Here is a 12,542-nt window from a genome sequence, read left to right on the forward strand (position 1 = left end):
AGTTATACAAATCGAAGTAATTGGTATGAATACGAAAATATGCTCATATACGTCGTAGTCTGTATGAAATAAAAAATTACGGAATTAATTTGAGGGAGTTATTTTGTTGTTAATCTGAAGGAGCTACCGACTTGTGGAAAGTCCAAAGCTCTGGAACAAGTCCCGTGCGAGCGAGCTTTCCTTGCATCTCGGACTATCTCTTTCTTCACCATCTGTTATCTGTGTGTCTCCTACTAATGCCAGACATCTTTTTATGCACTTCGTCCAATTTACTCTGTTTCCATTTCTCTTCCTGTTAACTTATTACTACTATTTTGATTTTGATATTAATGTGCAAGTGGCGAGATAAAATAATGAAAGGTCTTTCTAGTGTGGTTATATAACACGTTAATTATTTAGATGGATAATTTTTATTATTAAAAAATTTTGTGCATGTAGCATTTAACTAGATTGAAATCACTAAAAATTCATCAATTAAAAAATGAAAAGTAAATATTAGATTGTGCTCATATAACTCCCGATACAGAACTAATAAAAAAAAAAAATATGAGAAAGATGAAATGTATGGATTCAGTTCTGATCTAAATAAAATTAATTGAACCCGAAATTCATAGTTGTGAACACGGGATGAATACATTCTTCTTTTTTATTAATAAAAGGTCCTTCCAAACTGTTTAAACTTCTTGTAAGACATATTGTTTTTTGGATATTGATGAATATACAAATAGATCTTATATATCATACAATGTTCTTCACGTATAGCGTTTATTTCGGATTTTGATCCAAATTTAATTTCTATTTTTAGACTCGAATAAATTTTAGGTCAAATATCACTTTTTTCCAAATCAGACCGAACCAAATTCTAAACATGAAAATTGTTTAGACCCGATCCCCAACCTAATTCATATATACAAACACTATAATATAATATTCTAAATTATTAATATTTTAAAAAAGTTTACTGCTAACATTATAATATATATATATATATATATATATATATATATATATATATATATATATATATATTGTTTGCATGTATTTTGAGAGACTCTTATAAAGTATAGTTTTATAATTTTTTAAATTTTATTTTTTTGGATAAAAGTTTAGATATCAAATTTTTATTTAGAAAAAGAAAAATAATAAAATATATTATAAATCTATACTTTAAAGAGGTGCTAAAAACGTGTTAAAAATAATGTATAAAATTGAATGAGACATAAAAGTATATCATTTCATATTCGAACCCATCATAGGGAATGAAAGGGTATTTTGTGAAGAGTAGTGCTACATGCACAAAATTGGGTACATAATATTACACAAATTGATGTGGCAACTGAGGTGAGAAGTTATAATTGATACTATTAATGCATATACAGAGGCCATTTCAATCAAAAGTTGACACATACTTATGTGAATGTTTATAGTGCCTCTAGTATTTTTCTTTTGTGAAATAGATGTGTATGTATAGGAAATCAAGGGCATATCAGTCAGTCCCGAATCCAACAATACAAAACTGGAACACATCTGGCCACCATTTTGTTGTACAAGTAACCAAGTAGAACCTTACTCTTCTTTGACTAAACAATATTCTACTTACCCAACCCAATCCCCCATCTATAAATACCAAACCTCCTCTCCATTTCATTCCCAGTTGATTACTTCCTTCCCATTCCCTCCTTTCAAACACAACACAACATAAACAAACTCACACTATATACTCCTCATTATCACACACTTATAACATACAAGTAACAATGGTGATGAAACCACAAGTGAGTGTGGAATCAAATGCCACTGCATCCAAAGACATCGCAATCAACACTTCATCAGTTAACAAAAAGATGAACAAGTTCAAAGGAGTAAGGATGAGAAGCTGGGGCTCATGGGTATCTGAAATCAGAGCACCCAATCAAAAAACAAGAATCTGGCTAGGCTCCTACTCCACTGCAGAGGCTGCAGCCAGAGCCTATGACGCTGCACTCATCTGCCTCAAAGGCCCAACAGCCAATCTCAACTTCCCCACATTTTCCCAACAAAACTTCCCTCTTAACCCTCACCAAGTCACAGCCATGTCACCCAAAACCATTCAAAAGCTGGCCGCACAAGCTGCAAATGCTTCTCTCGATAATGCCACCACCAGCAGTCCAGAAGACCTCCCATCTCCGCCACCGCCTTCCACCACTTCATCGTCGTCTTCTCCATCAAACACCATCGAAGAAGATGATCTGTCATTCATATCTAAGTTTGAGGACTATTGCAAACCCGATCAAACTGCACTAGATACAATGGACCGTACTGCACCATGGTTTAACAGCTTTGGTTCGTTTAAGTTCCGGGACATGATTGATGATATGCTCATCTTCGATCATCCACAACCGTCCACCATGAATGTGATCGAAGATCACTTCTACGAAGAAGGGGAAGATATTCGTCTGTGGGATTTTTGCTAAAGATTTTGGTTCTTTTAAAATATATTATCATTTTATTTTATTCATTTGATGTTCTTCGGTGAATTGCTTGAAGACATTGCTGACAGAAACAAAAGAAAACAAAGGCATGGGAAGAGACATTTTTTGGACTGTCCCATGTGAGTTGTTAGCTAGATATTGAATTCTTCTATATAATAAGGTATTATTTTTTTATAAAGTGTGACATATGATGATCATATGCAATGTAATAAATTATACATCTTGTTTACGACAACGCAAGCGTTAAATATTTTTTATTATTTTCTTCACTCATTTATACTTTGTTAATATTTGAATTACATGCCGATATACATTAAGGAAACTAAAGAAAGAAAAGAAAAATGTTGGTGAGATTTATAAAAAAATTGCCAGAAAAGAAAGCACTTTCTTTACCTACAATAAAATACAGTCGGGACAAACTCACAACTGCTCAAACAACCAAGTTAGAAAACACATTATAACATACTAAGAACAATTAACTATTTTGTTTCGTCGTGGTTTATCACATAGAATTTAAAAATTCTTAAATCTAAAAATAAAATCAGGATATTCCAAGCGATCCAAATTGCACCAACATCTCAGAAAGAAACAATATCATAATTGACATTTTCACATAAAAAACCATTATTAAACCGTTGTTCATAAACCCTAATCGCATAAACTGAGATTGGAGGAGCATGCCGGATACCAATTATATACTTGTTGAAAGTGTAAACCCCTAACTCGTGAATAATCTTTAGTTGTGAAAGATGAACTCTTTCAATAATTACCACCGGCTCAGATTTGACGCGGGCGTTTCGGATCCCAAAATTAACATCAACGGAATCATTCTCAACAGATCCGACATCGAAAAAATCCAAACATGACTAAACAAAAACATAACCAACCACTTCAAAAGGAGAGACAAAACAACCACTCCAAAACGAAAAACACACAAACACCCAAAAAGATGGGATTTATTTGAAGATAATCAATAAAAATATAAGAAAACAAATGGGTGGGGCTTTCCACCAGAGAAAACTAATGGAAGCTCCCCAGACTAACTTGAAAATGGACTAAGAACAAAGAATGGCAGACAATTCCTAAAACCCTAATTTTGTGAGAAATGAAGCAATTTAGATACAAAATGAAACCAGGAGATTTACAAAAATTAATGAAGAAGATATGTTATTTTCCAAAATTATTAGCAAATAAAGAAAATTTCTTAATAAAAAATATTAATAATTGAATAAGATTAATGGAGTATGAAATATGGACCACACACCGCTTGGCAGCAAATTTGTTTTATGAATTTACCTTGTGACATCTTTACAATATTCTCGCACTTCAAATGCAACGAACACCTATCTCAGGTATACTCCTCGTTAATTAAATTAAAGAAGTTTATCTATCAATTTTATTAATTTTAAAATTATTTATGAAAATATTATCCGCAAGTAAAGATAACTAGATGTAACTTTTTTTATATGATTGCAACCAATATCCCACGAGTTCCCTTAATAGCCTGCAAACGAACCAGGTAAACTGCAATTAAGCAACAGACTCTGGTCCAAGAAGCATAATACAAATTCTGCTACTTTCGGAAGTCGAATCTGTGACCAAGAAGATACAGCTCCCCTCTTTTAACCAGCTGAACCAACCCTTGTGGGCGATTAAATTGGATGTTGTATTTGGTTGCAACATATTTAATTTGCAAAAACATTCAAATTAAAAGATATTAAATTTTACATATTTTTATAAATATAAGTAGTTTTGCAAAAAAGTAAAAAAAATGATTATATTTTTCAAAAAAGTCCTAACTAGCGTTAAACCAGTACTAAGTCAAAGAAGAAGACAGTTCAAAAAATTTGCATAAGACAAAGAAGGAAGAAGCAAAGCATATGGACCTAGAAAACAGAAATATCTTGTTTTCTAATAAGCTCTGCAGTAAGCTATGTAAATCATGGGATATGTAACCAAGTTGTAGTTACTATTTAGAATGGTGAGAAAACACTAGCATCTTGAGATTTCTTGTAAACACATGGTGCTGAAAAATCTACAGTTGTGTATTTGTAAAAATATCACAGATTCTTCTAATATATATTTTCTCGGGTAGAAAAACAATCCACATGAAATTTTAATGTTTTTGTGCATTTCATTTGATTACTTAAACTTTAAACATTTGTCTATTTATTCTAGATTTTATTAAAAATACTCAAGACTGTATTCATCCCCCATTACAATCTTTTTGCTAATTAGTTAAGAAATAATAATTGGTATCAGAGTCAGGTTCCAACATACAAGACAAATGTTTCATAACTATAAGCAAAGATGGAAAGAAAGGATACATGAATAAAGATTACAGTTCTAATTATAACTAATTCTATGTGAAACTTGACCGTATTTTAGCGTGATCATTGATAATTTTATTCTTGCTAATCTTCTATTCTATATCTTGGGAGGACAATGGTGAGCAAAGTTATTCATATATAATTATAATTTTACCCTCATTTAATTATTAGATATTAATTAATATCTCATATTTATTAACTTGTATTTAATTATAATGATACTCTTGTTAAACTAATCTATTTCATAATTACTTTTAATAACTTATCTTTATAAATGTATCTGTACAAATTTGTAACTTATTAAAGTATAATTGTTTATATATAAAGATATGTTATAATAGAAGACAAATATTTTACGAAGACTGCTATTTCATTGGAGATAGTCGAGATCATAAAAGTTTTTCGATTAAAATATTGGAAAAACTATATTTTTTTCACCAAACATATTATGAATTCACTTTTTTTATTTAAAATCATAAAAATCATGTATGTTTTATGAGCTGAACATGTTTTGTAACTTACAAAACATATTTTACAGAGTAATATATTTCGCAATATTTTTTTTTGCAAAACTTACATAATATGCCAGATATTTACTGAAATAGTTGTTTTTCTAGCATATATTTTATAAGACAACATTTTGGAACGCTTTACACACAGAACATATATGATCTTCACGATTTTCAAGAAAATAATAGTATTCATAGAACTTAACTCTATGATACAATTGTATTAATAAATTTTATAATAGGTATTTGTCTACAAATTTTTTATTTTAACGCATTAAATTCATCTTACTTAATTGTTTAGAATATTTTAATTGTACGTAGTCATCACATGAAATTATGTAAATTTTCATCAATTAACAACTTGAATAAGAACATTTCCAACGGGTCACTCGGAAAGTAGTTTTGAGAGTTGACTCTCATAATAAGGGTTCTAGTCGATAGGCTCCACTTTCCAGATCTTCATTCCCTCACCAATTAAGCCCAGTTTTCTCTCTCATTATCTCTTCTATTGACAAGTTTTTCAATAAAACCTAGATTTAATATTTTTCGTGTTAAATCTTGTTGAGTATCTTGCTATCAAGATTGTTAGTCGTGCACATCTCCTTGAGATTTGTATATGTGCGTTGATTTGATATTTTTGTGTATCTTGGTATGAGTTTTGGTAGTTTTTCTAAAAAGGATATCTATTGTATTTTGGGAGATTTATAAGACTTTCAGCTATTCTATAATGTTGGTGCGAATACCGCAAGCGCTCACCTTTTTAAAAAAAATTGTTCGTTTTGAGAGCATTTGTTACTCCAATATCAATTGGTGTAACTCATAGGTCTGAATATCGAAATAAAATGGTGTTTATATGAAGGTCAATTATGATGTTACTAGTTTCACTAACTAACATAAGTTAGATTACTCGTAATACTTTTTATATTAAAGAATTTGGATATTCTCTGTGTTAAAGCGATCTGAAAAGAAAACGGCTATTTATTTAGCTCTTTCTTTGTTTCACGTACAGTCAGATTGTTGTTGACAGTTGGGGGTTTTGTCCTAACTAGATTCCAACACTTGTTTTGTCGTAAAAAATATCATTTATTTGTCAATAAAAAATTCTTCAATTGAACAGTTTAAGAACAATAACATCAGTGGAGGAAAGATGTTAAAATCAAATATAATGTTCTAAAGATTTTCATGGTGGACATATAAGAAAATTCGTAGGGATTGTGCTACAGGCGTCACCAACATTGTTTTGGTCATATCTTGACTTTTAGACGTCCGATTTAGATGATTTTACAGCCCACACGAAGCTTATTAAATTCCTATTGATTTAGAAGTGGTACCATCAGGAGAATATGGCTGGAATAGGTCTAAACTGGGGTGTAAAGATAGTTATGAATTCTCACCTAGGAATCCTATTTAGTTTCGAAAATCTATTGCTAATCGGTTTAGGATGAAACCCAAACCCTATTCAGATTAGGAGAGGATGATTAAAGGTAGAAAATTAGATGAAGATATGTTGATCATCATATGATACTCTTAAAGTTGGAAGGAGCTGAGCCTAATTTGGCCTAAACAAGATGAAATTCGGATTTGTGGGAGAGTTTGTGCAACAATCACTGTTTTGGCTATAACTTGAGTTTCAAGAGTAAGAATTGAGTGATTTTACTGCTCACGCGAAGATAACAAATTTTTTTACAATTTGGAAGTGATTTAGTATTCTATTTTTAGGTGCAAAGACACAGAATAGGGTCTGAATAGCCAAGGTTTATAAGAAAAAGAATTGCATCTCAATCTCTTAAGGCGCGCCTCCCCTTGACAGGGCGTGCCTCCAAGTAAATTTTTTACATAAGTTTCACATGTTATTACTTTCAAGTTTGTCGTGGTTTAAGCCTTTGCAGGATGGAGTTCGCATCCTTAGAAACTTCAAAGAGTTTATGAAGTGGCGCACCCTCCCCTATAAGAAACATTCATTACAAGAATTTCCTGAGGATTACATTGGCACATCCCTAGATAGTTTTGGTAATGGAAGCGAATTACAGGAGAAAGTGCTTCAAGGTCTGAGAAATGCACATCTTAAGGGCCTATCCATATGAGATAACATGGAAGGGAAAGGTGCAAAGAGTGAGTTATTCGAATGGAGCGTGCTTGCTTAAAGAGTCGTCAAAGGATGTGTGCCTTCCCCTGCCGGGCTCGCCTTTAGGTATATACTAAACCCCTCAGTATTTGGTTCTCTACAACTATTGCATATATAAAGTTGCAGGTAATCCGGTGTTCAAGTACCTTTATAGAAAACACACCTCTTGGCCTTGAATAATAGTTGCGCCTTCCGCTAAAAGGGCGCACTGTTAGGAAACGGATTGCGCGCCTCCCTCTGACAAGCCGCCCCCCTTAGGTATGATGGATGCATTAATATGATTTTTTGTGAAAACAAACATATACATGAATGAACTCAATAGACTTAAGGAGGTCACATCCCTTCTGAGGCGCGCCTCGAGTTCCAAAGTCATGTGCCAGGGATGATATTTTCTAGGAGGGGTGCCTTCCTCTAACAAGGCGCGTCGTGAGGTAATACTGACTTATTTTTATGAGGAAGTTGTATATATATGATTGTGTGCATGGGAAGTCCAACATCCTAGAGCAGCTGTCTATCTTAATTAGGACGCACGCCCCATTCTTTAGGGATTCATCATGATACCTGCAGGGTTTTTGTTTATTCATGATCGTGATACACTCTGGATGCTATGAATTTTAACCATCCACGATATCTGGATGCCATCCACAATCTACTTTAGATGTTATGATTATTTATATATCCATGATACACTCTGGACATTATATGTACATATCCATGATATGCTATGGATGGATTATTGGATCACAAATTCCCCATGGAGCTATAAGCTCTAGGACCCTTGCGATGCACCAGAGCTCTATATAAATCACGTGCGATAATATGCGTGAAAATCATAATGCCCCTTATGGGATGATGAATAGACTAGGAGTATGCCTATGTTAGAATTTTCTCTTGGGAAGTAATTTACGCAAGAAAAGGTAAGGCTGCGCAATTCTGTTAACTACGAATAGGTCGCGCCCTCTGCTTACACTGATTTGGGAATTGATAAGAAACAAGAAACAACATTATGAAATAATAAGTAAGGTTGCACCACTCTATTAACAACAGATAGGCTGCGCCCCCTGCTTCGTGTATATGTATAAATAGTGTTCAAAGTTTTGAACATATCATGAAGGCGCGCCAGCCTCATACTTAGTCATCTGGGCAGTGACAGAATTGCAATGAAAGTGCGATGCACATAATAAAAGGAAAAGATAGTAATATATGTCAAGACGTGATTTCAAGAAGGGACGCGTCCTCTATGTGAAAGAAGTGAATACCAGTGAGTAATGTGTTGGCTAGTTAGTTTCATGAAAATTCCCTTGATATCTTCAATATCAAGAAAATTTGAGGAGTATTTGTTATGACCAAATTTAGTCTTGCAATATTACAAAGGGCGCGCCTCCTTCGGATGTGATCCAGAGGACGCGGCCCTTGGATTCTAGGTGAGATGTTTGGCGAGATTGCATCACATCTTAGGGCGCGTCCTAAGTGGGCCTAACCTTACAAATAAATTGTGCTTATATTAAAGTATTATTCTAGAAAATAACCCCTCCGGGGGATACTAAGACTCACCCTTCCGAGGGCTACGAAGATGTTAGGAATCAATAATTTTGATGATAACATAAACACCTTGTAACATGTTTTATTTGGAATCTTTATCAAAATTCAGTTGTAACTGTTGTATTACTTGTCCTTGGAATTATCAACGGATGGATAGAATAGGATGGCTAATTGTAAATATCCAATGCCATGTAATTTTGTCTAAGTGAAGGATATTCAACTGATGAGTTGTAATAATTCAACTGATGAAGACTGCACTGTGCTTCAACTGATGAAGACCAAGCATTCAACTGATGAAGACAAAGTGTTCAACTGATGAAGTTGAAGTACTCAACTGATGAGACTAGAACACCGATCGATCGATAAAGTCTGTAATTCGTACGATGGATGAAGACACTTTCAACGGATGAAGCAAACATCCATTGAAAGTGACTAGAGCTTAATTATGACAAGTCACATGGATCGTATTGCACTAAAATAGACATGGAAGCCTGATTAGGACAATGAAGAAGAACCAGAAACATTCTTATCTCATGCAATGCAATCTGGATCAAATCAAGAAGATGGTCAAAGATGAAGACATCATAGAAGGCATGCATAAGACAAAGATGTGCAGCATAGTTTAGATTATAGTGCAAAATTTGTAATCTAGTTAAACTTTGTAAACTTGGAGTATATAACCAAGTCAGTAGCATCAGTTGAAACTGTTCAAATTACTTGAGAGAAAATCTGAGAGTTAGAAACAGTTCAACTGTTGAACCTGCAGCTGTGAGAATTGTAATCAATCCACAGATTCTTCAATATAAAATCTCACGGGTGGATCATTCAATCCACCCGTATTTTTAATACTTGGTGTTTTTCATTCTGTTATTATAAGTGTTCTTTGTTCTTGAATCTTTTAAGTTTTACAAGATTGTATTCAACCCCCCCTTGTACAATCTTTCTTATAGTTAGTGTAAAATAAAAGAAGACTATCCTTCCGAGGGATATGAATCCTCAATCCTGTATTTTACAGAGTGACCCTCGTGTGGGAGCTTGAGGTGATCACAAATCTTATTGAAGGCCCTCCGGGATGGTGTGAATAACGTTCGTCTGTCTCTACCAGACGACTCCTTTCATGATATGAAAAGTAGCAGTTAATGTTACTTTCGATAGTTAGGGATAATGTTGTATCCGTAATGTACTTGGATTAGGAGTCAGGTAGTTGGCCTCGAGGCTTATCCTGACTGGAGTAGGACTCTCGTTCTGAGCATATCACATTGCTTCGGGAGACTCTTGAAGACCTTAGAAGACTTATGGATAAGTCACCATCTTAGGGTAATCTTATCTCCAAGAGGCCTAGTCCTGATCAAACCAGGTGTCTTGGTATAGAACTATATATGGCTTGATCCTCTATAAATATAGGGGTACGTAGGCACATTAGGGGGACACGGGTTGAGAGTACAAGGAGGCAACTCGAGACTCTAATCTCAGCCACCCCAAAAACACAACCACTACACTCCGGCAGCAAAACCACCGTCACAAATTTTGATTCCGGCCTCATCTTTGTTGATTATCAAATTCTCTTATCAACACCTACCCCATTACAAAAAAAAAGTACTGAATAGTTATTCCAAGTCTGAGAGATTAAGTTGTAATCCTCAAAAGAAGTTGACATATTAGGAAGGCCCGCAGTTCCAAACTGAATCGAACCAAGAACTGCCTGAGATAGAACATCTTTTGCTTTAATAAAATATGATTTATTAACTGTGATAATGTGTATTATCTTTATATATATTTAATATAAATTATATATACATACATATAACTCTAAGTTTTAATTTATAATTATTATATTATTATGTTTATTTAGACTAAATAATAATTATTTGAATAACTGAAACAAAAATAATATTTAATGTTAGTGAATCATATTTGGCTCATATTCGGTAAATCATAAACTATCCAATTTGAAAATTGAAATTTCATACGACATTTGCTCATATTCGATTTAGATCCGAATCCTAAATATCAAGGATCATTTTAAATCTGAATAAAATAATTCCCAACTCAAATCTTAACAACCTAAAAACTATTATCCGATATTTAAGAGAAGGATATCTGACAGTACCCGGATTTTTTCACGGCCCTAACGTTCAACATGCGCAATAAGTGAGGAAGTACACTATGGGCTTGTTTGGTTGAGAGAAGCAGAAGTTGCTTCTGGCTTCGACTTCTCTTGACCCATTTGTGTAAAGAAGTAGGAAAAAAGTAGAAGCACTTTTAAGAAGCTGAGAATGCTAGCTTTTTTCTCACAACTTCTGCTTATTTTCCAAACACTTTATTAACTTATTTACTTCTCACTTCTACTCCACTTTTTTACTATAAGAAAGAAATCACTTCTTTTAAGCTAACCCAAACGGCTCCTATGATTTATGAAACAACCGTCCATGATTTAGATGATGACGATGATGGACATGCGCTAAATACCCATGTTCTAAGCTAAAAATGGTATTTTGAGCCTTATTGGGTGAAGCCAACATACAGTCACATGCTTCTGTCTTATTATAGCACATACGCCCTTCAATTTTCCATCATCGAGTGTTTGATTTTATTTCCTCTTCATTGAATTTGGACTGCAAAACAAATTAAATCATGTGGGTCTTGTCTAAGATTTGGGATTAATATTCCCAGTCCCAGAGCTTATATTTGCAGGCAGATACATGCATAGATGCACAGCTGCGGCCTCCGTATATATATTTCTTTATGCTCTTGGATACATCTGATAAACGAGGATGCATCACGAATGATTTTCTAATTTATTTTTGAATTTCTTTGTTACTCCTCCTTGAATTTTCTTTCAATCTCAAATTACTCATCACTTTCTTTTTCTTCAAGATAATTTCAAATATTTTTTCAAAGACTATTATTGTACTATTATTTCCCATATTTGACTAATGTACACGTTACCATAATTCAATTTAACTCACAATATTTATTAGGAACGAAACAAAAAAATTAGATAATATATATCTAAGATTACATTTTCTCTTTTTTTCGAGCAAAAGATATACATTTTCTTGATAAAAAAATTTAAATGAGACGGAATTATAATTACTTTTAAGAGAAAAAGACTCATTAGCATGATCCGGTCAACAGAGTAAAAGAAGAGTTTACGAAACTACCTTATTTTTTTTTGTCATAAGACTTTCATGTCAGTTAATTGTACTGAAATACAATACCGAAAGAATCGGAACAGTTTCTTTCATACATGAACAACTTTCATCTAACCAGAGGGCATGTCGGAATGTCTCACAAATAATTAGATAAAAAATTTTGATGTCAGAAAAAAAAACACTCGAAAGAAAAGCAAAATCCGCGGAACGAAGACGGAAGGAGAACTTTCATTCAAAAAAATCAATCGACTAATCAAAGGTCATGCTGAGATGGTCTCGGAAATTTAGCCAATAAAACTTTAAAGGCCGCGAAGAATACCCGGATAAAAGACAAAAATCCACGGAAAAGAAAAAAAATAAAGAGGAGAGAAAAAAAAAAGAGGAAATAGATTTTTTTGCCACTCAACTTA

At 33.4% G+C, this 12,542-nt stretch overlaps 1 protein-coding gene across 1 annotated transcript; it reads left to right on the forward strand.

Annotated features, from left to right (window-relative positions):
* Positions 1 to 1,639: 1,639 nt before the first annotated feature.
* On the forward strand, positions 1,640 to 2,744 carry LOC108221909 (ethylene-responsive transcription factor ERF014). The gene has a single exon (XM_017395768.2). The coding sequence runs from the start codon at positions 1,758 to 1,760 to the stop codon at positions 2,451 to 2,453; it is 696 nt and encodes a 231-aa protein (XP_017251257.1). The 5' UTR covers positions 1,640 to 1,757; the 3' UTR covers positions 2,454 to 2,744.
* The last annotated feature ends 9,798 nt before the right edge of the window (positions 2,745 to 12,542 follow it).

This window comes from Daucus carota, chromosome 5 (assembly GCF_001625215.2).
Source record: "Daucus carota subsp. sativus chromosome 5, DH1 v3.0, whole genome shotgun sequence".
NCBI classification, from domain to species: domain Eukaryota; kingdom Viridiplantae; phylum Streptophyta; class Magnoliopsida; order Apiales; family Apiaceae; genus Daucus; species Daucus carota.